Source organism: Anolis carolinensis, chromosome 4, assembly GCF_035594765.1.
Source record: "Anolis carolinensis isolate JA03-04 chromosome 4, rAnoCar3.1.pri, whole genome shotgun sequence".
NCBI lineage: Eukaryota > Metazoa > Chordata > Lepidosauria > Squamata > Dactyloidae > Anolis > Anolis carolinensis.
Window position 1 is genome coordinate 96,200,157 of NC_085844.1, and position 26,367 is coordinate 96,226,523.

Below are 26,367 nucleotides of genomic sequence, written 5' to 3' on the forward strand. Positions count from 1 at the left end.
TAAAACAATTCAACAAAATAAAAAATGCATAATGCAGATTATTAATATTATTATTATTCATTGTTATTTATTTTATATATTTACTGATTTTCTCCCCATACTATCTCCCAAGGTGACTTATAATCAAAAACAGACATAACCAAAATCCTAGTAAGCTATAATATTAAATAATATTAGACATTAACTAGGTTATATAAAAACTACTGAATTAAAAACATTTCAAAACAAATCATTGCAGCAAATATACCTTTATATTTAAATCGCTATTCTCTTGATGAAGATTAAATATAATTTCTTCCAGATGTGGAATCATTTGAACTATTATTGAAATAAATGTTATTTTCAAAATATAGTTCAGGAAATAATTATTTTAGGGGTTATATATTTTTATGAAGGATATTGTTTGTCTCTATGAATCTGTTTTTACATCCTTAATATTCTTCATTAATGCTAGTAAGACACCATATATCTAATATGTTGAATACCGTAAAATCGTCTCCTATTATTAATTTTTGTTAAAAGTATTAATTCTGTCCCAGTATTCTATGCCATTTTGCCTTTAACTCCTGTATTAATGTTATTTATTAGCCCTATTTCATGAATTGGTTTTCTGTTTTTTTCCTTTGTACTTGACTACAGTGATTTTTTTAAGGTCATAATTTAATGATTTAACATTCTCAATTGTATGATGTGAGCCTTTTACATATAGTTTGGAACACAAATTGGAATACATTTTGAAAGAAATGTCAACCTGAATCTTGTTATTCTCAAAACCTAATTCAGATTATAAACCGTTCAACAACAGAGCTGCCGCTTACAGTGTCATATGATCAAATATCATTAGGAAAACTCAGATTTTGGATCCACATGCAAGATGCTGTGTATTCCTTGCAGCAGTTTGGTAAGCTTCTGTTTTTGTTAGATTGGGTGGGTGATGGGGTATATTAAAAAGATTTATTAAACACGTTTTCCAGGTGCAACATTGGTTCTACTGGTTGGCCATTGCCTGCAATGATATTGGATGGGGCGGTGGAATTATTAAACATGGCCTGCTTAAAAATATTGAAGATTGCAAATAATTTTTATTTTGGATATTTTTAGCTTTTGTACCATTCAAGATATGATGCCATTTTGCATTCTAGAGACTATAAAGAATGTGCTGGTTCTCCTTTAGTTTGTGCACAATACATATACACAGAACAGATGGAAAAGTGAAATGCTTCCTAGTTTGTACCATTTGAGATTGCAAAGCAGGATGTAATTGCTGAATGTTTCTCCATCAAAGCAATTGGCTAAACTTGGTGGAGATAACGGAAGTAAAAACAAAAAAAAACTGTCTTCTACCTCATATTCTAGTTACCTTTGGGCACATCTACACTGATGGCTTCCTGTGGAATGGGCCTGCTTCATCTGAATGGAGCTCATCTGGAATAACGGAACAAGGTTGCATTAATGCAGCCTTGCCTTATGTTAACCAATGTCAGGATAGTCCAGGTTCTGGCCCACAATTCAGAATATACCCCAGCTTTGGATCAGTGTAAACTGTTGGGCTGGTTTCAAGACATAACTAGCCACAACTGTTTTCACTGTCATCCATGTTTCCTGGGCGTGGGCAGCCCAGTGGCACAGGATGGCACTTACTGTCTTCTCCTATCCTTCATTTTGCATAGGTCTCTATGTGCAACATTGGGTGACCATTTCCTGCAGTGTCATTGGGCATGGTGGTGGGTTGATCCGGAAAATGGGGAAAGAGGAAAGACCAATTGTTCCTCCTCATTCCTTTGTCAACCTAGCCAACATCACTGCAGGTGATAGCCAACTAATAGAATCCATGTCATGGCTGGAAATTGCTGCAACATGGAAAATGTCATGGAATGATAAGAGTGGCTAATCAGTGGCTAGGGAATAGATCACGCCAGATCAATCCAAGGATAGTGGGTTAGTGTAGCAACTATTCCCAAAGTTGCTGGGAATATTTTTATTGAGAAGGAGTTCAGTTGTACAGCCCACTTTAGAAAGTTGTGGCATTGTGTTTGCAATAGTTAAATTGGCAAAATGACTGGTTTGAATCATGTCACAAATACCACAGTTGGCATAGTTTAAAGGCATGAGAGATTTTTTTTTCCAATCAATTGAAAGACTGTTTATGCTCAACAGCCCGTATCCAACCACGTCCTTGCAGTCATGTGGTTTAGCTGGTTTTGCCAAAAGGAGTAGTAGACCAATGGGTTTTCCAATGTGGTTGCAATTCCTGTCATCCATGTGTCATGGTGAATGAGGCTCATGTCATTTAGAGTTCAGTGGTTGGTTCCTTACTCCAGATATAAAAGGGAAAATAGTATGTGTTTTGATAGTTACAAGTCTGAGCTATGTGGAATTGTAGAAACATCTTGTACTCATGCATTTCCTGTTTGTTTTTCTAGGCTTTTCAGAAAAAGATGCTGATGAAGTTAAGGGAATTTTTGTGGATACAAACCTCTATTTTCTTGCTTTGACATTCTTTGTAGCAGCTTTTCATGTAAGTGGATCGTTCACAGTGAATCCTTTTGAGAGAGAAATGGAGCAGCAGAAATCTTTACATATACTGTAGTTCCTAAGTACAGTATTAATTTTCATAAAACAGAGTTGAGGCAAGGTACACTTGAATACCTTGAAAACTTACAATGCCTGTGGTAGAACATTCTTCTTAAATGTATTAATTTTATACCAAATCTTTGATTTAAATGATGCCCATCTAACTAAAGAGATATTTCAGTAAACATTGCAAACAAATTTGATTTGTGGTAATATCTTGAGCACCCAATATGTCTGTATATCTAATAGCTTATGGAAACTAATAAAATGGTTAGTTGACAAACAACTTGTAGGGAATATTATGCCCAGAAAACAAATAACTGATAAAGAAAACTCTGGCATGGGGAAATAATTAGCATATAACACTGTCTTATATTCATGTGTTCCATTTATGAACCTAGAGATTACTTGATTTTGCCTAATTGGACATGACTAAATTTCCATATATATTGTAAGTCACACGTTAAGGGACAAAGAGGCCATCATTGTTGTGCACACTTTTTAGGTGAAAGAAGTGGAAATGTATCCTGTTTGCAATCAGTCAAGCTAGAAGAGAGGCAGAAAATCTGAATCCATTCAAAAATTCTGATAGAAAATCAATTATCTTTATGTTCTTAAAAACTGCCAGTTGTTTATCAAAGTTCTTTACAACCTCAAGGCACATAATGACAAACAATCAAATTTGCAACTTACCTTAAACTATCAGTTCCTGTCTATGACAAATAAAACCAACCTGGGCTTATATATTTGCCAATATTGCAGCTAATATTTAATTAAAAATTGATATATGCTTTGCTTATCTGTAGTCTTTGCCTAGTTTAGGAACAACCCCCATGTTGTTCAACATATACATGAAGCTGCTGGGAGAGATCAGCTGGAGTTTCAGGGTGCGGTGTCATCTGTACGCAGATGATGTCCAACTCTGTCACTCCTTTCCACCTGTCATTAAGGAGGCTGCTCAGGTCCTGAACTGGTGTCTGGCCGCTGTGTCAGATTGGATGAGGGCGAACAAATTGAAACTGAATCCAGACAAGATGGAGGTCCTCCTGGTCAGTCGTAGGGCCGAACAGGGAATAGGGTTACAGCCTGTGTTGGACGGGGTTGCACTCCCCCTGAAGACATAGGTTTGCAGTCTCGGGGTTCGCCTGGACTCATTGCTGAGCCTGGAACCCCAGGTTTCAGCGGTGGCCAGGGGAGCCTTCACACAATTCAGACTTGTGCGCCAGCTGTACCCGTTCCTTGGGAAGTCTGACTTGGCCACGGTGGTCCACGCTCTGGTTACATCCCGTTTGGACTACTGCAACGCTCTCTACGTGGGGTTGCCTTTGAAGATGGCCCAGAAGCTTCAACTAGTACAACGAGTGGCAGCCATATTAATAACTCGGGCGGCTTATAGGGAGCGTACCACCCCCCTACTAAGCCAGCTCCACTGGATGCCGATATGCTACCAAGCCAAATTCAAAGTGCTGGTTTTGACCTATAAAGCCCTAAACGGTTCTGGCCCAAGTTACTTGTCCGAACGTATCTTCTCCTATGAGCCAGGAAGATCCCTAAGGTCATCTGGTGAGGCTCTGCTCTTGGTCCCACCTGCCTCGCAAGCACGGCAGGCAGGAACGAGGGACAGGACCTTTTCGGTGGTGGCTCCCTGGCTGTGGAACACCCTCCCCAGAGATATACGGCAAGCCCCAACCCTTCTGAGTTTTAGAAAAGCCCTGAAAACATGGCTATGTGCCCAGGTTTTCGATGATTAAATGATAAAGACGACCCGGACTGACTTATGGCCACAGTACGAGGATATTGGATGAATGGACTTTAACTAAAAGTTTTATATTTTTATATTGTTTTATGTGTTGTAATTGGATTTTATTCATTGCTATGTTTTAAATGTGTGTAGGCATCGAATTGTTGCCAATTGTGTACGCTGCCCTGAGTCCCTTCGGGTGAGAAGGGTGGGATTTAAATTTTGTAAATAATAAAATAAACTGATAAAAGCTTTATACATAGATATTGGACTGGAATTTGCATAAAAACTACTTTGATATAAACAGAAAAATCTGGGAAGTAATAGTATATTTCAATATTTTTTATTCCAGTCAGTAGAGAAACTGTTTGGCCATAGAATTTTTCCCATTTTGTGATGGACTCAAATATGTTTATAAATCTCTTGCACTCACAAGTCAGCTGCAAGGGATATTTATGCTGTAGATTAAAATATGCCAGAATTAAGTTTTAAAAAGAGCAAGCATCCATGTCTCCAGTAATATGAGCTTCATCCATTTTTTATGAATACAATACCCTTTACTTGTTTAGCATTTCAAAGAGTCTTTATTATGTCGCATGCAGAATTATGTAAACCAAGGCTTGCCTGGCATGATTATTTGAATCAAAGAATAGTGTTTTAAAGGGGGAAGATGAATCATAATTTAACCATGACTCTTTTAAAAATATTTATATAGGTTATGCATACAGCTTTATGAATATGAATGGAGAATAACAATGATATTTGTTAGGGAATTCTGATATGTAAGCATGTTTTTGCTGCATCTAAAATATAGAGCCCTGAGTTACAAACATCTGACTTACAAACTACATAGTTAACCGGGGAGGGGGGGGGGGGGTGAGACAACAGGAGGTGAGAAAAATCTACACCTGAAAAAGTTATCATGTGGAAAAGGTGTCTCCACTGAAACTCTCTCACCAATGCTTGTTTCGACAACAAGACAATGTTTTCAAAATCCAGTTATCATAGGGACAGAAAGTGAGATTATATCTTCTGAATCGGGGCACAGACAGCAAAACAAATGTTATAGGGATGTCAATCCTTTCCTATGCTATCAAAAGCTTCTATCTATCTATAGATATAGATATACATACTATATATCACACACACACTTATTTGGCTGGAGTTCGACTTTTAAAATGTATCTGTTCTGACTTATGTACAAATTAAACTTAAGAAGAAACCTACAGAACCTATCTTGTTTGTAACTTAGGGTCTGCCTATACATGCTAAATTTCCCAATATAGTTTGCTCTTTACGTTCCTGGTGGGAAAGTTTTGCAATGTGTGTACTTTTCTTAGTCAAACATCCACAGTAAGCAAAGTGTACTGTGGTTAATTTGCAGCTCTTGCTGACTGTATAGAAGATAGCCAGGAGAACAGCATTCATAAAGATAAAGGGCAAGGCTTTTTTTTTCCAGACAAATGAAAGGCCACAAACAGCAATATGGCTCTAATCACTGTAGTAGACAGATGTGGTGAGATGTGCTAACTGTATAACTCTTTAATTATATTGCTGTCTTTTGCTGGCAGTTCTGGGCTAATGATGTGCCATTATTTTATATTTGCAGCTTCTCTTTGATTTCCTTGCATTTAAAAATGATATCAGCTTCTGGAAAAAAAAGAAGAGCATGATTGGCATGTCCACAAAAGCAGGTATGAATGCATTTTTGACCTTAGAGGGATTCTGTACTGTCTTCGTGTTGTGACAATGCCAGGTTGTTTCTTCCAGCAAAATGTCAGCCATCAAAATTGTAAATAAACCTTGCTAATAAAATTACAACGCCAGTAACAATGTGGGATCTGCAGTTAAATTTTTTTGCAGTGTAACGTTGAATAGAGCAAAGTTGCCTTGAAATGTCCTCCTCATATAGTTATGGGTGTTCCTTGTCAGGCTTCAGCATCTTGTTACTCCTTTACTGGCAAGGAGGAAATGTTTTGAGAAGGGCCTACTCACATCCAAAGTGATGTATTTTGCTTGGTTGCATGGTCCCCAGAATTCACCTGACCATGCCATACACTAATATCAGTCTGGGTAGGCAGCTACCTTCAAGATCTCCTTTGAATAAAAAGTGTTCAGAAGAGATATTTCACTCTTATTTAAAAACTTTTGCTCTGGGCTTCACACGCCCCAGAACAAAAGGCACAAAATAAAGCTCCCCAGTCATCGTAAGGTGCTAGGTGTGAAGGATCTGTTTGTCAGTTCATGCATCTCACACTGTTATTTACTTTCTTTGTGTTCATATTAACTGATTTTTTATAATAATGTAACCCCCCCCCCACCACCACCACCAAAAAAAACCCTAAGCCTTTCAAATGCTGGATGATTGTCAAAAATGCTTGATTTTATATACGTGTATACCTGAGGTTGCACACACTTTTCTTGGGCAGAAAGGGGTCATGAAAATTTTTTTTAATTTGTTCTGTATTTTTTTTTTAATTGTTGTATGTGAACGACAAACAAAAAGCAAAAATCAAGTAGGCTCGGGCTGTGACGCAGGCTGGAGAGCAGCTGCAATGAATCACTGCAATGAATCACTCTGACCAGGAGGTCATGAGTTCGAGGCCCGCTCGGAGCCTATGTTTGTCTTGTCTTTGTTCTATGTTAAAAGGCATTGAATGTTTGCCTATATGTGTAATGTGATCCGCCCTGAGTCCCCTTCAGGGTGAGAAGGGCGGAATATAAATGCTGTAAATAAATAAATAAGTACAAATAGTATAGTAACTAACAGAAACTGTACAATTATAACATTTTATCAAACCCTTACCCACTTTCCCCACACCTGTGAACCTATGACTACAGACATTACTCAATGTGAATCTTCTACCTATTCAAGCCTACCCTTATATCTGTTTTAATAAATTCCCCTTGCGGCTACTTTAAAGTCTACATTTGTCTTCTTTTCCAAATATCCAAATGCCAGCCTCCATTTTTAGCAAATTCCTCATTATTTGCTCCCCGAATATCATTTGTTAACTTGGCCGTTAGAATATATTCTAATAGTTTTTTTCTCCAGTCCTTCAGAAGTAACTCTTTTTCTCCCTTCCAAGATTTCACTATTGTTAATCTCACAGCAACAAAACTATATTGGCAAATGTCTTCATCTCCTTTGCTGATTCTCTCTCTAAATAATTCTTTAAAAAATTCTGTGTTTTTCTTAACCTTTTTCGTAATCTTTTTAAATTTCTTTAACCACCTTTTTCCAAAAAGAATTTTACCTCACCTATAAGTCCATCAAACATGGAAAAAAGTGCTTTTCTGCATCTTGCACCTCTAGTATTCCCCTTGATAAAATTTATCTAATTTAGCTATCATCTCTGGGATTATGTAGCTTCTGCAAAACAGTTTGTGCCTATTTTCTCTAATGGATTCAGCTTTTGAAATTTTAAATCCTCTTTTCCATAGCTATTCCCAATTTTCCAATTCAATAAATTTATCAAGCAGAAAGTGGTTGTGAGTGAGAGGGAGGCCTGAAGAGAGAGGGCCAGTGGAAATTTGAATAAGGGGCCACAATTGGCTCCCGGGCCAGACTTTGGACATGCCTACCTTAGAGAGTCTGAATTAATGAGTTTTTCCATGGGTGCTTCTTTGACATGTAGCTCCTTAACTATTATAATTTAGATTTTCGGGGGAACCATTTAGTATGGAATTCTCCAAACCGAAAACTGATTTCTTGTTAAATTTCATTTTGCACAGTGCTTTGGCGATGTTTTAGTACCGTGATCATATTTCTTTTCCTCTTGGATGAGCAGACAAGCTTGTTAGTGCTGATTCCAGCTGGTATTGGAGCAGTGATTGAGGTGAGTTGCCACACATCTGTGTTTGCTATGTATACACCCAGGCAACCCAGTTTGGAAAGCAGCTTAGCAAGAATGTGTGGATTTAAACTGACTTAATCCAATTTACTTTAACAGGTCAAAAACCGCTTAATTCCAATTGATATGTCTTTTCAACCAGTTTGAAGATTGATGGTGATATAAGCTAACTGAAAAGCAATAGCTAATTTAAACCTATTCTGGTTTGATTCACATTTAAAATTTAAATTCTGGACCAATGAGAGCTTAATTTTACTTCGCAAAAATGGCTATTTTTAAAATTTGCATAATTTGTTTTGCTATTCCCTCAATGGTGCAAAGTGCAGTCCGCAAATCATGTTAGTTATTTCCGTCACTGAAGTTTCAGAGGCAGGAGTTCTGAATTCTTCATTGTTGAAACCACTGACTGTCTCGTTCCCATCTCAGTTTTATTTTCTCTGCCTTGCTAGTGATTGAGTCTTTCTTTCTCTCCCTATACTTCTTAATGCTCCCCATTTCTCTTTTAACTAATGTATTACTTTATACTTAAAATTTTAAAAGGCCTTTTTTTTTGCAGTAAAGCTCCTTTTCTAATGAAGAGTAAAAAAGGTGCATTTTTCTGTGCTCTAGCAGAACTGCAACATAAGCACAATTGAGTATTGGATTAGCTATCATAATGGCTTATTCACATGTTATTTTTATTGCCCCCTCCTCTCATGACACTGACTTAGTATGTGAAACTGAAAACTCACTGATTTTCATTATGTGGTTTCTTGTTCAAATTTGGTACATTTTGGGCTTACAAAGGTTGTTGCAGTACTGTGTCCTATTTACATGTTAAACTGGCCACGGAAATAACCCTCTCTTGTGAAAGGAAAAGGAGGCTGTAGGAAAATAAATGCGAATTCTCTAGAGATTTAGACGTATAATTGCTTGAAAACTAAATAAAAATACAGCTTTCTAAGAAAATCTTGCATTGAATGTGTCGCTCCTGATGACAACATTTTGCTGAGTCTTTACTTAGATTACGAAGCATTTCCAGAGCATAGTTTCACCCCCCATTTCATTAGTCAAAAACCATACCATACTCCAGATGAAAGTTATAACTGAAATGTCTTTCCATAAGAATCCAAGGCTTCATATTGTCTTGATTTTGAAAATATTATTGCAATATTTTGTTGTCAAATTACTCTGGTCAAATTATAAAACAGATGTGCTTTTGTGATTTTATCTTCCAGCTTTGGAAAGTGAAGAAAGCATTGAAAATTACAATTGAATGGAATAGCCTAATGCCAGTGATTAAGGTAACATATCTCTCTGTCCCCCCCTCTCTCTGAGTCATCTGTCACCCCACTCAACCACATTTTATCTTCTGAGATAGCCCTAATTGCAGTGTTTACTAAGAAGGACTAAAAGATATGTGGGATCTGTGATTAACAGAAGTTGATAATCGTGTTGGTGGTAGCACAAAATAAGGTTAACCACTCTCTCTTTCTCTCTATCCCATCCCAGGCCTGAAGCTAGATTGAAATGAATCTAAATAGTCAATCTGATCCAGGGAACCTGGAGCTGGGAGACCACCTTACACTTACACTCCAGTATCTTTTACAAAGCTGGAATATTAAAGATTGCATTTATCTCAGGAAGGATCTTTATTAAGCAGCGATGTGGGCAGTACCAGCCACCCCATTTTAAATACATATACAAACATTCTAACCCAACAGGGTGCAGAATAGGATGCCTGGTCAGGTATAGGGAATTCATCCAAAAATTGGGTGGCCCTCAGGTTCTGTTGCCTATAATTCTCCATGATTTTTAATCTTCTTGAATGTCATGCTTCAGGAGGCAAGGTTTAGCTAAAGGTCCTTTAGTCAAAGTCCTCTGGGTATTATTTTTATCTCAGAGTGATATATTTATTTTTGAAACCAAGGCTATGTAACAATCAAAATTCCCTTGGGTACAGTTTTAGTATATGTATTTGGTTCGCCTGACTGCTTCTGTTCCTGTATTTTCTACAGTTTGGAGCTTTTACAGAGTCAGAAAAGAAAACTGAAGAGTATGATACCCAGGTAAGAGAAATCTATGAAGTAATCTTTAATGCAGATATTTACTGCTAAACCAGGTTGACGGGTTAATTGTGAAGCTTCATATTGAAATACAAGTATGAGGATATTTTAAGCAGAATTTATAATAGGAATTTCAGGGTTCCGGAAATTGCAAGACACAAAATATTTATGTAATTTGCTTTCATGTCTTTAAATGTTTTGGGCTGGATATCACCTGCCCAGTAGAAAAATACCACTTTTGGAATCTGCTAAGAGTGGGAAAAACAAATAACCCTTCCCCCAAAGCCGCAAGAACTGGCAGCATACAGCTGAAAATAGAAGCCAGAAATCACTGCCAGCATTTTTCTGCTCAGCAACCAGTTTTCAGGCAGGTGCAGCCAATTGCTGGTGGGGAAGGTTGGTTGGCCCAAAACTGGTTCCTGCATCCAGTTGCCATCATTGATCAGAACAGGACTAATGAAGTACAGTTGATCTGTATCTAACACAGATCTAAAAATTGTTGTTTTGGAAGTGTTACCTGAAGATGCAAAATTGTCTGCCCAGTCTACCAGATGACAAATTGGAAACTGAATAGTTAGCAGTAGTTAGGTATTGGATTCTTGTGATAATCCAAACGATTGAAGAATTGAGCTAAGCAAGGCCTTATAAAAGGATAATGCTATCCAGAAAGATTTTGGTTTTCCTTGAGTAGCGTTTTCTATCTAAAACAAAAGGGATGTAAATTATTGTCTGAATAACATCAATTGAATGGGATCTGTAGGTTCAAATTTGTGTGACTGGTTCAGCCACAAATTTCTCAGTGATTTGGCTGTTATAAGAGAAATAAAAACCATGTACATCGGCTTGATCTCAGTGAAGGAAAAGTGAATTCCAAAAATATATGGATCTGGTAAACTTTTGTTTCTTTCTCTTAGGCCATGAAATACTTATCATATTTGCTGTACCCACTGTGTATTGGAGGTGCAGTTTATTCACTGCTCAATATTAAATACAAAAGGTAAGGGTGCTATAAATGTATTTTTTAAATCTGAAACACACATTTGGATTGATCATTGAGGTTGCCTAGCTTGCTGACAACATCAATGTATTTATTTCGGGGAGATTAGAAAGAGCTCTAAAATAATCTTTTCAAACCTGGAGAAAAGATATTTAAAAAGCAAGCAGGTTCATTGTAAACAAGTATAAATGGATATATTTATTTATTTATTTACAGTATTTATATTCTGCCCTTCTCACCCCGAAGGGGACTCAGGGCGGATCACATTATACACACATAGGGCAAACATTCAATGCCCATAAACACATCAAACAGAGACCGAGACAGACAGACACAGAGGCAATTTAACCTGCTCCTGAGGGGATGTTCGATTCTGGCCACAGGGGGGAGCAGCTGCTTCATCATCCACTCTGACGGCACTTCCTCATTACAGGTTGTAAATTAGTTAAACGCCTCCCCACTTTTTTTATAAGTGGTATCTTATTTCCTACTTGATAGATGCAACTATATTTCGGGTTGCTAGGTCAGCAACGAGCAGGAGCTATTTTTTTATTTTTAATTGACGGGTGCTCACCCCGCCACGGGCTGGCCTCGAACTCATGACCTCATGGTCAGAGTGATTGTAGCTGCTCAACAGCCTGCGCCACAGCCCGGCCCCTTGATCATCACAACTTCATGATGGCATTTAGGACCCTTCCACACAGCCATATAACCCAAAATATCAAGGCAGAAAATCCCACAATACCTGCTTTGAACTGGGATGTATGGCAGTTCAGACAGATATTGTGGGATTTCCTGTCTTTTTTAAAAAAATAAATTTTTATTGTGGGATTTATTTTCCAAGAATATTACATTAAAAAGTGGGGGAACAATCAATAGGGATAGGAAAGTTGGAAAGGATAGCTCTACTCTAGGAGTCTACTCTACTCTATCTAACACTAAAGGTAGTTGGGTACAGGAAATCGGGGAGGGACTGGGGGATATCGTCGACTTCCAATCTCCTTCTTTGCGGCAAATTCCTTTCACTTCTTTGATAATCACTATGGCTTCCCCTACTCTTACCTAGACCTTATTTTATTTCGTTCTTGCATTTTCTTCTAAACCGTTATTAACATTTTCATTTTCCTTTGTAACATATATTTTTTTAGTGGTGACCAATCTGTTTTTTTTTTTTTTTTTGCTTTTCACTCCTTGGAAGTACTTTAATGTTTGAGTCAATACATCCATGTTCGTAGTATCCATTATCCTTAAGATCCATTGATCTATTGTGGGTTTTTCTTTTGATCTCCAAACTTTCGCATAATTTATCCTGGCAGCCGTTGTTATTATTATTATTATTATTATTATTATTAAACTTATATACCGCTACTCCCGGTTTGGCTCGGAGCGGTTTACAAAAATAGATTAAAACAATACACTTGGCTTTAAAAATAGCAATAAAAACAATAAAAGCAACAATAAAAGCAACAATAAAAACAGACATAGAAATGAAAGAGTTTCTCTTCATTCTCTGTCATTTTACAGTCAATTATTCCCAACAGATAGTATTCTGGTTTCAATAGAATTTTTACATTTAAGATTTTCTGTACCTCTTCATGAATCTCCGACCAGTATTTCATAGCCACTTTGCAGTTCCACCACATATGTATGAATGTTCCTGTTTTTTCTTCACATTTCCAACATTTGTCACTCAGTTTTGGATACATTTTTGCCAATTTTTGGGGTGTAATGTACGACTTATACATCATCTTAGTCCAATTTTCCTTTAAGTCCTGTGCGTATGTCCATTTGTTTTTAATTGTCCACATTTTTTCCCAATCTTCTAACATATTTCGCCCACATACTCATACAGTCTTTTACTTCTTCCATCATCGTTGACCATTCCAGAAGTTTTTTGTATATTTTCGATATTTGTTTCTTACTTGATTTCATAATTCTGTCCCATGTTGTTTCATTTTCCTCAAAAGCAATCTTAATATCCTGATTAAAATAGTCCTTAATTTGAAAATATTGGAACCACGAGATCTCTTGGTCTATTTTCTTTATTTCTTCCTGTGATTTAAGAGTCCACTTCCCATCTCGTTTTATAATTATATCACTGTAAGTTAGCCAAACCTTTCTTATTATTTATTTATTTATTTATTTGCTACATTTATATGCCGCCCTTCTCACCCCGAAGGGGACTCAGAGCGGCTTACAAATTAAATTTACATACAATATTATTATTCTTGGAGTTTCTCTCCTATGGCATGCCTCCAGAGGTGATATCCACCTTGGTGTTCTGATATAAAAATTTTGTTTATATTTTCCCCATACTTTTAAGAGAGCTGCTCTGATAAAATGATTTCCAATTTTTTTTTCCAATCTCTTCTTATCGTACCACATGTAGGCATGCCACCCTGCTCTTAAATCGAATCCTTCCAAGTTTAACATTGATTGATCTTTTAGAGTTGCCCAATCTTTGACCCAACCTAATGCACATGACTCGTAGTATAGTTGTAGATCCGGAAGTCCTAGACCTCCTCTTTTCTTTTCATCCATCAAATTTAACATTTTTACCCTTGGTTTTTTTCCCTGCCAAATAAATTTGGATAGCTCAGTGTTCCAGCGCTTGAATATTTTATTATTTCTAATAATTGGGATTGTTCTAAATAAATAAAGTAGTTTTGGAAGGACATTCATTTTGATTGTTGCAATTCTTCCTAACAATGATAGATTTAGGAAGGACCATTTTTTCAAATCTTTCTGTATAATCTTCCAAGTCTCTTCGTAGTTGTTTTTCAACAATTGTGCACTTTTGGCCGTTAAATAGATTCCTAGGTATTTTATTTTCTTTGTAATCAGTAATCCTGAAGCTTCCTGTAATTTTTGTTGCTTTCTTTTAGACATATTTTTTACTAAAATTTTTGTTTTTTCCTTGTTAATTTTAAAGCCCGCTACTCGGCTATAAATTTCTATTTTTTGCAGCCAATCGTTAATATTTAAGCTAGGATTTTATACGATGCATACCACATCATCAGCAAAAGCCCTTACCTTGTATGTGTCTTTTCTGATCTTTGTGCCTTGCAAGTTTTCATCCTCTCTTATAGATTTTAACAAGGGTTCCAGGGCCATAATAAAGAGTAGTGGCGATAGGGGACACCCTTGCCTTGTACCTTTTACGATCCTAATTTTGCTTTCTTCCTTCCCATTAACAGATATTTTTGCCATTTGTTCTTTGTAAATTGATTTGATTCCGTTGATGAAATAATAGCCCATATCCAATTCTCTTAATAAAATTTTGATAAAGTCCCAGTTCAAATTATCAAAGGCTTTTTCTGCGTCCAAAAATATTAGCGCCAATTCTTTCTGGTTATTTGATTCGTAATATTCTATTATGTCGAGTATTGTTCTTAAATTGTCCTTAATATCTCTCTGAGGCAGGACCCGGTTTGGTCTTTTTGAATCCAATCTTGTAAAAACTTTTTCAATCTTTCTGATAATATATTTGCGTAAATTTTATAATCTACATTTAGTAGCGAGATCAGTCTATAATTTCTTACATTTCTTGGGTCTTTGTCTTCCTTAGCAATCATTACTATGTTAGCTTCCTTCCAGGATTCAGGTATTATTTGATTATTTAAAGCTTCGTTCATAATTTTCTTTAGGTGAGGTATCAATTCCTCTTTTAACTTTTTGTAATACACCACTGTGTATCCATCTGGCCCTGGTGCTTTGGAATTATCTAATTTCATGATTGCTTGGTCTATCTCCTTTTCCGATATTTCCCTATTCAAGAATTCTCTTTGTTGTTCTGTTGTTTTTTTAAGTCTCTGATTGCTGATATAATTTTGGACCTCCTCCTTGTCTATAGTATCAGAATATCAAGACAGGAAAAAAAATCTAAATACTCTAAGGATATCCTGTCTTGATATTCTGAGTTATAAGGGCCCTTAAACCAGCAGTGACTAACTAAGCAATAAGTCCTGGAGTTACAGTGGATCGTTTGATGAAAAAATTGTTCCACTATACAGCTGCTATGGAAAAAAGCAAACCTTATGTTGTAGGCAGAAAAGGAATAAAGTAAAATAGTAATAACACTTCAAAACAACTAGTGTGTAGGTGGAAATGGTGCAGAGAAATTCCCTCTTGTGTAGAGGGTAGACTTGATAGAGCTGTAGAAAAGTATGAACAGAATGGAGGAAGATGATAATATTAGAATTTAGAGCCAAAACTCAGTCCTGGGCATTTGGTTGAGATGTGCTAAATCCTATGGCATGTGAGCAGTTGGTCTTTAGAAGGGAGGAGAACTTTGACAATTTTGAAAGCAGCTGAAGTAAGTTTGAGGAAAATGCAATCTGTCATCAGGTTTTCTGGGCAAAATTTGTTGAGAGGGAGTTTGCATTTGCCTTTCTCTGAGAGTACTATAATGTGACCTGCCCAAAGTACCACAGTGAGTTTGTATGGATGAGCAAGGATTTGAACCCTTGTCACCACAAACATAGCCCAAGACTTAAAATTGTGACACTGTGCATAGTCCAGTATGGTGTTACTATTTTAAATGTTGGGCTATTGCCACGTTACTAAATGTAAATTGGCATTAATTATTTTATTTTTCTCTTTTTTTTCTTTTCCTTAGCTTGATTTTTTTCCATTTTATAGGTTTTGTAAATACTCAATGGAGGGGATATGACAGTGGTTCTCACTACATATCCTAAGTATTGCCTCTTGTCTACCAGTACTGCACTCAGTTTTCTCCTAAGACTTTTGAATGTTAAATGCCTTAAGCACATAATGGGGAAATGACATAGTATTATTGGTTAAAAGAGGAGAAAGGACCTTTTCCTTGTTAAATATGGAATAATCTGTTTTTACATTGCCCTCGGATGAAAATACTGTTCTCTTTTTTTCTCTCTTGTTAGCTGGTATTCATGGTTAATTAACAGCTTTGTCAATGGTAAGTATGCGCTCTTTGTTTTTATAGATATTTTCTTGAGCCATAATCCTTTTCTTGAGCTATAGCCCTTTAAAGATTATGAAAAGAAGTTCTTTGAAATGTCGTACCGGTTAAGTATCCCTGTATTTTCTTAATGAAATACCTTTACATAAAATCCATTTGTGTTTCATATGCACCATATACACATTTTGTGCATGGAACAAGGTTTGTGTACACTGAGCATCAGAAAACAAAATGTCACTATTTTAAGTATGTGGACAACTTTGGATTTTGAATTTTGGAATTATACAGAATGCTCAACCTGTACTCATCAAAACTTGTGTCTTAAAATCAACGATAACGAAACTCTGGCTGAATTGTTCTATTGTGAATGGAAGTAATACTTCCTTGCATATTACAAGAACTAAAATAGAAAATGTGAATGTTTGAAAGGAATGGAACCAGAACCTAAAGCTGATGCTTTCAGTGAAGGGAGTTTTTGATGTTAGAAGGCATTGAGATATTATCCGAAGATTTCAAATGCACCTCAAAGGTGTAATAGAAACAATTTAGTAGACTCAAATACTCTTGATTCCTCTGAAAGCTTAGTATTTACATTTTTAATAAAATTCTGGTGACAGTGTCATCAAGTAATCAAATATCTTGCTTCTCATAGAGAAATGTGAAGTTAATAAAAATAGTTTGGTTTTTAACACCCACTGATTGCTTTCTGTAGTCTATAGAGTTTCTCTGGTTCCTTCTGCAAAAATGTGGTAGATTATGTCAGCTTTTTTATGAACTGCCCCCAGATCCTATTAGTAACTCTTCCGTTTATTCTGTAGCCTTTAATTTATATATGCTATAATAATTTGTTTCCGAGGCGTGTCTTTTGACAGGCTTCTAACATTTGAAGTAGAGTTTTGATTTACTAGCATAAGAACACTTAACTTTATTTTTATAGCTAAAAGCCTGTAGGTGCTGTATAAAGATTAAAATAATAGTGCAGCCTGCCTGCAGGCTTAAAATCTGATAAGAAACTATATAAAGATAGGAGGGGAACGATCCAAAAGAAGAATCAATGCAGCTTGATATCACTTTAAGTGCTATGGCTCAATACTGTGGCATCATGAGAGTTGTAGTGAGGCCCAATGCTTTTTGGCAGAGAAGGCTAAAGATGTTATACAACTATAAGTCCCATGGTTCCATTGCATTGAACTATGGCAGTTAATGTGGTGTCAAACTGCATTAATTCTACAGGGTAAATGCACCCAGATTCAAGTACCAAAGTACATACAGAGTTTTGAGAGAAGAGGAGCCAAATGGAGGTTAGTCTTAACTTGTCCAATGAAAGCAACCTCTCCTTCTGCTGCCTCTGATAGCTTGCATTACACACCTATCTGGAAGCTAATCTTTATATATGCAGTAAGACTTTTATTCACAAAAGTGTTCAAAAATCCGGTAATGCAAGCTAGGATTATTGTGCTAATAGATACTAAAAATGAAATGGTGGCTTACTTAGGTTTGCCTAGTACTCTTGATACACAGAGAAGCAAAAGCCCAGATCTTGCATTTATATACATGCATGTGTCCCATAGTTAGGACTCTGGATGCTAACCCACCACCAAACCCATTTTGTAATCAGTGCATGCCCCATCCCACCCCCAAATATAACTATTTTTACATTGTGAAAATGGCTGGCAGTCGGTGAGGATCCAACCAGCTATTTTCCTGCAGCTGGGCATACTGTAACAGGCATCTATAGGAAGCCATGAGGGTACTTGATACATCCTTGCAGATGATGTCTGGCCACAGGAAAACAGCTAGACATCCTCGCTGATCCCCCTGGTCTCTTGAGATCCTAGAGGTAGCCGTGTTGGTGGGTTGCACTTCCTTGCAAGGTAGAAGTGAAAGGAGTTTTTAGTCCTTTCATGGTCAGAATAGAATTACAGTCTCCACCATAACCAGAAAAAGTGAGTTGTGATGCCTTCCTAAATGTTTGAATTAATTCATCTGCAATATTAAAAATTAAAATCAACCCTTTCTTTCTCATCTAACAGGAGTATATGCCTTTGGATTTTTATTTATGTTGCCACAACTGTTTGTAAATTATAAGGTAAATGGATACTTAATTCAGCATTTTAATGTGTGTTTGTGTTCATGTGCTGTTTTTTGTCTAGCAGCCATCATTACTGTTTGTATATAAGACCATCTTCTTTCATTTCTTCTAGATGAAATCTGTTGCACATTTGCCATGGAAGGCATTCACATATAAAGTAAGTTAATTTTACATTTCAAGATTTGTAATTTGTACAATAGTTTCCATGTACCTGAAAATCAAAAAACAATAGTTTCTTTGGGGGAAGGGGGTTGTCACCCTGGAAAGGCTAATACAAAAGTTACTCTTCAGTAATTCTGATGGCATTGGCAAATACAATGTGCCATTATAACATATGAAAATTATTTTACATGAGCCACACTTTTAATCCACTTGAGATGAGTGTTGGTAGCAATTTTCATTATTCCTCAAGCATAGTTGTTTCAAATGCTAATAGGTGTGTGGGAGCAGCTTTGAATATACTATGAAAGCTGCATTTGGAGGTGGGAATTAGTGTTTAACAGATAGAAAGAAATCTCTAGAGCATGTCTGTAGAACCTGTGCAAACATAGTCCATCAACAACATGTGGGAGATTTAAGGGGGATCAATTAAATTATATCTTTCCTGACTGCCTAGAATTGTGCTAATAAATTAGGAAGAGGGATGCCAAGCACCAGGAAAATTGCAAGATGTAGCTGATACAGTGTCTTCAGCTTGATGAATCACTTGATCTGAGATATCAGGTCTACCTCAAAGTCTTTGTCAACAATGTTTTGAGTGTCTGCTGCTACCGTTGAGGACTATATATATGTTTTTAGTTACAGTTTTTGTAACATTAAGAATTCTGTTTTGCAACCCAGTCATACAATCTTGTGCAGAATGAAATGGAGTATCCTTCCACACATGGGTTCTGGAACTACTAGCATGCACATACACATAGTCATTTTAAGTTATTGGTGCACAATTAGAAATCATGTTCAGGAAGTTAGGGTGGTCATTCAATCAGAGAATATCCTTACTTTAAGGGTTGTTTTTTTGTTTGTTTGTTTGTTTTTACACTGTCATCATGAATGCTTCCAAAGCAGTCATTGGGGATTAACACATAATTGATACCTTATTAAATCTGATGCACTTCTCTCCTTATCCCTTCTAGGCATTTAACACTTTCATTGATGATATTTTTGCATTTATCATCACAATGCCAACATCGCACCGGCTGGCATGTTTCAGAGATGATGTAGTGTTCCTGGTTTACCTTTACCAAAGATGGTATGGATCCCTTTTCCAACTTCCTTCTTAATATTCTGCAAAAGGCAAATCTTAGTAGTTATGAATACAATGAGTATGTGAAAAAATAAGTGTTCAAAACCTGTGAAACAGAAATTCTTCAGTCATGTTAATAAGTGCTTTGATTGTGCTTTTTCTTCATGGCAGGGTGTTGCATCAAATGACCCATGTGGTCCCTTCCAAATTTATTATTCTTTGTTCACCTAATGTGGAAAGGCAGGAGGATTTTCTTGAAAGACATATGAGGAGGTGACAAGAAAGCCTACAATCCCGAGTCATAATTTTTCTCCTTTTTAAAAAAGCTTAGACGTGTTAGATATGAACTATTCCTTGGCTAGATGTATTGATAAGCACTTGTAAAATCCTGGTGCTACCTTTTAGAGTATTGTATCCAGTTTTCCATAACCTGCGTTTGTCTCAACTAGATTGCAGGAAGGACTTTTAGGAAGAATCCAGATCTATCCTGCCTCAAACGTCTGCCCTCCAGTGGCCATGCTGCTTCAGGTTGATGACAATTTTGTCTGATGCATCAAAGAGGCTCAAAATTGGAATATCTGTTTTAAGATAAATGTAGGGTAGCTTTGCACACAGAGGCAAGGGGTTGATTTTAATGCCTATGGTAAGCAGGGAGAATAATTAGTCCCTTGTTTTGTCTACATAAATCAAGTCTGCACACCCTGTGGCCCTCCAGGTATCTGGGACTCCAAAGTCCTAGCCAGCTTGACCAATGGTCAGGAATTCTGGGAGCTGAAGTCTAGAACACTTAAAGGGCCACAGGTTGTGTAGGCCTACTATAGATGAATGGCAGTTATTCACTGGAAAATTGGAAAAGAAAAGGCACATGACTTTAGAGATAGAGCAGTCAAGGCAAAATATGTCAACAGGGACATTGTGGTGGAAGTCACAAATACTGTAGTATTTTCCCTCTTTGAAGGTTTTAAAGTATGAGTAGAAAGAACTGCTGTTTCTTCTTCATAGTCTGTGTGAATACTTGAGCAGTGTTTTTGCACTACTTTGGTGTCGTTTTGACGTATATCCTGCCTTCCTGCATCTAAGCTTGCTAGTATCCATGAAGAACAACACGTTGCTTACCTGTAACTGTGTTTCTTCTAGTCTATGAATTCACACAAACCCGCTCATTCCTTCCTTCATTCATGCAATCCTCCCCCTTTCTAGCTGCTTGTGGCTTAGGAACCTATTTGTGTAATTTTACAGAGGACCACTCTAAGAAACACAGTGGTTTTCAATTGGGTTTCCCGATTTCTGGGAGCTGAAGGTCAGATTTTTTGGCCTTCAACTCCCAGAAATCCTAATAGCTGGTAAACTGGCTGGGATTTCTGGGAATTGTAGGCCAATAACATCTGGGGACCCCAGGTCGAGAACCACTGTTCTAGAATATACATAGAGGAACTAGTCTTATTTCGTTAATCAGGCTGCAGACATACTTTTAGAAAACAAACATTGGTTTTGAAGAAACAATGCTCCACATTGCTTATTTGATGACACTGTCCACATTATGGTGACATTTGAGGAAGGCTATGCTAGCAATGCAAGCTGTTTCATGAATTTATTTTATGTGCATTTATTAATTGGGCAATAGAAAGGATTGCAAAAATACAAATGCAGTGAGCCTTTTTTAATGATTTTTTTATTATTTGTAAGGCTTTATCCTGTGGATAAGAGCAGAGTGAATGAATATGGTGAATCCTATGAAGAGAAGCCGAAAAGAAAGCCCCACAAAGAATAATTTTGAAATAACTCTACAAGCCTCTTGGGACTGCTGCAGACTGTCTGACTTTTAAAAAGTGGTGAAGTGAAAGAGTATTCTTCAAGGCTTGCAACAGAACTTAACAGACAATATATCATCTGCATTGCCAAAATATGTTTTCATTGCCGAGGGATCAATCTTCTTTTATCATTATCGTTTGTGTGTGGTTGGGGAGAGGGGGTGTCAAGAAGTCTGATAATATTTCTGTTGGTCTCACACCACCAGTCAACCTTTTCTGTGAAAGTTTTTGCATAGATATTTGTGTCTGTTTTACTTAATTTCTTGAACCTTCCAACAACAGGCAATGAGGCATTTACATTTTGTGGCCATTACTTGAGGAAAGAGAGGGGGATACTGTGCATAATTGTAAAAAAGTGATTGTGGTGTGTGGGGAGGGATAAGCCTTTGACTTTCCAACCTTCTATAAAATGTTTTTGTACTTTGTTGGACCAATCCCAAGGCACAATCTATCCAAAGCTGTAAGCTGTTAAGTCCAATTGATTTCAGTGAAGAAGAGTGAAGTATATGCTTATACTCTCCTTTAGAAATCAAGTGGGTTAAGGAAATGTTCGTTTAGCTGGATTGTCCCCCATGTTTTATATCACTTTTCCCTACTGTGCACATTTCAATTTCCTTTTTAGACCAAGTTGTCAGCTGCAGTTCTCAATAGGAAATTAGTTACAGCAGCAAAACTGAACATCCTTGATGCAATATTATCAACATATAAAGGCATGTACTGTATGTTATGTGTACCAGACAGTTCTGAGATGCCACTGGACATAGCTTCGAACTTTTAAAAATACATTTTTAACTTGTAGAGGCTTATTAGAATAAACCCAACAAACCACACGCAGCGAAGAGTATTCAGTCGTTATATTTTTGTACACAGGGCGAAACACTTTATTTAGCCCTATAGATGGAACATCTGGGTTCCTCCTAAACTGGATCTTTTTTCTAAGGCAAGAGCCATTATGTTATAGTCAGAGACATCTTTTTAAAAGGGATGTAAATACATACTTGCATGACACACTATTGTGCCAATTATACTTCGGCAGGGAACCTTTTCCTTTCTATATTGACATTAAACAATGAGGGAAAGTCATTTGAAGTCATCAGTAGCTAGACTGAAAGTGGAGGTAGTGAGATAAATTTCTAGAGATTTTGTTTAAAGTCTGGTGAAAAGGTAAATTAACTTTCCAATTGCCTTTTTTTGGTACAGGGATGTATACTTTTATAACAGTCCTTTTTATAAATTAGGATGCTGCATTTATTAATCAAATAATCTCCCTACCTTTTCTGAAAAATAATTTATTTTAAGTATGTTTGGAATGCAAGTGAAAAGAGATCTTCACTTACATCATTGCATGGAATCGAACAAAGCTGCAATGCTATCTGTCCTATGTTGAGGTAAATGCCCGCTGAATTCTTTGGGATTTTTATGACTGGACAGAAATGTATCAATCTGCAGTTTTAGTCCCTTGGTATGAGCTCCTTTCATTTGTGCATGTTGGTAAGGGATCTCTCTGTGCATGTATGACCACTTACTCACCCCACCCATAAGAGCGCTGGATGGGGGCTTAGGGGTGCCATCCTGTGCCCAATGCATGCTTAAGCCCATTGACGTGAATGAGACTTGAACATGCTTTATGGTGACCCTTGTTGCCAAAGGGATTTTGCATTTGATACTACTGAATGCACATGCATGTTTTACCCATTAATAACACCCCGAAATCCACTTATGGTTAGCATCAGATGACTTGTTGTGGGTTTTTAGGGTAGGTTACTAATGGGTTGGAACTCAACCAAGGTAATTCAGTCCTAGTCCCATTCAAAGCAATGGAACAAACTAGTAATGATTAATTTGTCAGTGGGACCAAAGTGTGACAATCCAATATGCAGTATCATGTATCGAGTCTTTTTTTAAATAACAATGTTGGCACCCAAATAATTGATTTTTTTTCTACTACCTTTATTCTATAAAGCAAGGCTTAAATTAATGTTTTGAGGGGGTTTGGGCATGATCTATCCAGTGGAATACAGTACTTCTAGGTCCAAAAAAGAAATTCCTGGCAGAAATATTAATATCCCAGGTTTAGCTGGTTGGTGTTTCAAAGTACAGAGGATCTGTGCTTAGCTGAATAATTTGCAGCACAGTTATTATTTAAATTAACTGGTTTTGTTTTAGATCTTGAATGAAGAATGTAACATCTTATTGTCCTGTCAAAGAAGAAAAGACCTGGTTAACTTCTTGTTGAATCAGTGATCTTTGTTCCCTTCAGTCTGTGTACAAATAAACGTTCATGCGGAGAGCCCAGGCTCTGATTATATTCCTGAAGAGGACTGTGGATTCAATGTAAGGTTCCCATTTAACTTAGCAGTTGATTCAAGCTGAAGCTGGGAAATGACATATTCTGATACATACATGCTAAAACATTTGATCCGTTCTGCAGCTATGAAGCTGCTGAGTTCTGGAAAATGATCAGGAGAGATTTGCAAATTGTGGGTCTTCCTAGACTAGGTGTCTTGACTCATACAGTGTGACCTTTTCCTAATTTCACTTCATCTATAAAGCAGATCTAGGCAAGTTGCTATTCCTCTCCTACCCTTTGCATATAATATTGGTAATTGTAAGGCTTACATTATGTAACACAACTTTTGTTCTTGGATTATAAATGTTATTTCTTAATTAGATCTACCATAAGAACATGGGGAAAGTTTATTAAATACCAAAACTTTGTTTTTGTGGGACTTTTGCAGCACTTTTTACTATAGTTTTTCAATTAATGTCTTATCGAGTCTCAATCAACTCAGCATAGTTTGTGGCAGCCACAAAAATGAAGTTTCTGGAGTATAACAACTACAGTACTTTCAAAGTAAGTGCCGCAAAATTAAACAGGAATAGCGCTTTCATACCAAGAACAGAATTTTTTTACATAGTGTTATTGACACAACATATAGCATGTGAAAACAAATGTCTTTTCAATCTGACCCCTCCATGTTTCCATGTTTTTATGATAGAACCAGCTAGGAAATGACATTTATAACCCAGGAACAAAACGCGTGTTACATAGCATTCTTATCATTTCTGATCCTCCCTGTTACCTGCCTAATCATAATATAACCTATAAACATTATACAGAATACAGATATTAAAACGTATTTCTATAAAAAACACATATTTTAAAACACAGAAAACAAAGATTAAAATAGTTTTTTCTGGTGTGAGAGAATTGGATGTCTTCAAAGATGTTGCCCAGGAGACGCCCAGATATGTTACCATCCTGCTGGGAGGCTTCTCTCATGTCCCTGTATGGGAAGCCAGGGCTGACAGGAGCTCACATCATCCCATGGATTCGAACCGTCAACCATCAGGTCAGCAGTTCATCCGGCACAAGGGTTTAACCCATAAAACTGGGCAGTATTGCTGGGAGAGATAGGTTTTCAAGTGTATTTTACATTCCTACGGCTTAATTAGCTGTTGGTTCATGTTGGGAATGACTTGTAACAAATGCAGATCAAGCTAGTTTATCTAAGGCCCTATCCTGACATGAAATCCAGATAATTTGCTTTGAACTGGATTATAGGGTAGTGTAGACTCATATAATCCAGTTCAAATCAGACCATCTGGATTATTTGATAATCTGGATTATATGGCAGTGTAGGTAAAAAGGTAAAGGTTTCCCCTGACGTTAAGTTCAGTCATGTCTGACTGGGGGTTGGGGCTCATCTCCCTTTCTAAGCCAAAGAGCCGGCGTTGTCCGTAGACACCTCCAAGGTCATGTGGGCTGCATGGAGCACCGTTACCTTCCCAATTCAAAGCAAATATTCTGGATTTTATATGGCAATGTAGAAGAGATTTGGATTATATAGCAGTGTAGATCCAGCCCCTTTTTTCTTGTCAGGAGTGCCTTGAGAAACTGCAAGTCACTTCTGGTGTAAGAGAATTGGCCGTCTGCAAGGACGTTGCCCAGGGGACGCCCGGATGTTTTGATGTTTTACCAGCCTTGTGGGAGGCTTTCCTCATGTCCCTGCATGGGAAGCTAGAGCTGACAAACGGAGCGCATACACAGTGTGATGTCATTTGAATTTCCAACTTTTGAAGAAAGGTAGATTGATTGCGAGATGTTAGTTTCCTCAAGGCAACCCTGGTCTAAATACAAGTTATCTAACTTTCCCATGCTTCAGTGGGAAAGATTCAGTAGAAGAAGTAATACTGGGGGCAATCTCCCAACCTATTAAAACAGGTTTCCCAAAAAGCAGGTCATCTGCTTTGTTGTTTATTCATTCAGTCACTTCCGACTCTTCATGACCTCATAGACCGGCCCACGCCAGTCATCCGTGGCCACCCCCAGTTCCTTCAAGGTCAAAGCAGTCCAAGGATACCATCCATTCATCTTGCCCTTGGTCAGCTCCTCTTCCTTTTTCCTTCCATTTTCCCCAGCATCATTCTCTTCTCCAAGCTTTCCTGTCTTCTCATTATGTGGCCAAAGTACTTCATCTTTGCCTCTAATATCCTCCCCTCCAGTTAGTAGCCGGGCATTATTTCCTGGAGGATGGACTGGTTTGATCTTGTGGTCCAAGGCACTCTCAGGATTTTTCTCCCAACACCACAGCTCAAAAGTGTGACATGTCTATCTTCTTTCGCTCAGCCTTCCTTATGGTTCAGCTCTATCCATAGGTTACTACAGCGAATACCAATACTTTAACTATGCGGACCTTCGTTGCCAGTGTGATGTTTTTGCTCTTCACTATTTCATTGAGGTTGGCCATTGATTTCCTGTCTGCAGTCTGCGTCTGCAGTGATCTTTGCGCCTAGAAATACAAGATCTGTCACTGCCACCATGTTTTTTCTCTCTAAAGGTAAAGGTAAAGTTTTCCCCTGATGTTAAGTCCAGTCAAGTCTGACTCTAGGGGTTGGTGCTCATCTCCATTTCTAGCTTGTTTATTTTAACTTCTTTTTTTACCGCGGGTTGTATGTTGTATGTATGTCTATGTGTTAAATGTTTTGATACGGCCGATGGGCTAATCAATAAAACGTGATTTGATCTCCATTTCTAAGCCGAACAGCCGGTGTTGTCCATAGACACCTC

General features: G+C 37.3%; 1 protein-coding gene across 1 annotated transcript in view; it reads left to right on the top strand.

Moving 5' to 3' along the window:
• clptm1l (CLPTM1 like) overlaps nt 1-23,586 on the top strand; it is a 38,296-nt gene extending 14,710 nt beyond the window's left edge. The window contains exons 6-17 of the mRNA XM_003219815.4: nt 784-901; nt 2,424-2,518; nt 5,925-6,009; nt 8,051-8,154; nt 9,387-9,452; nt 10,167-10,217; nt 11,129-11,211; nt 16,113-16,147; nt 18,184-18,239; nt 18,355-18,399; nt 19,376-19,491; nt 21,172-23,586. Coding sequence (XP_003219863.3) covers nt 784-901; nt 2,424-2,518; nt 5,925-6,009; nt 8,051-8,154; nt 9,387-9,452; nt 10,167-10,217; nt 11,129-11,211; nt 16,113-16,147; nt 18,184-18,239; nt 18,355-18,399; nt 19,376-19,491; nt 21,172-21,256 — 939 coding nt within the window. The 3' untranslated portion in view covers nt 21,257-23,586. The remainder of the gene's footprint in view (nt 1-783; nt 902-2,423; nt 2,519-5,924; nt 6,010-8,050; nt 8,155-9,386; nt 9,453-10,166; nt 10,218-11,128; nt 11,212-16,112; nt 16,148-18,183; nt 18,240-18,354; nt 18,400-19,375; nt 19,492-21,171) is intronic.
• Nucleotides 23,587-26,367: the final 2,781 nt, after the last annotated feature.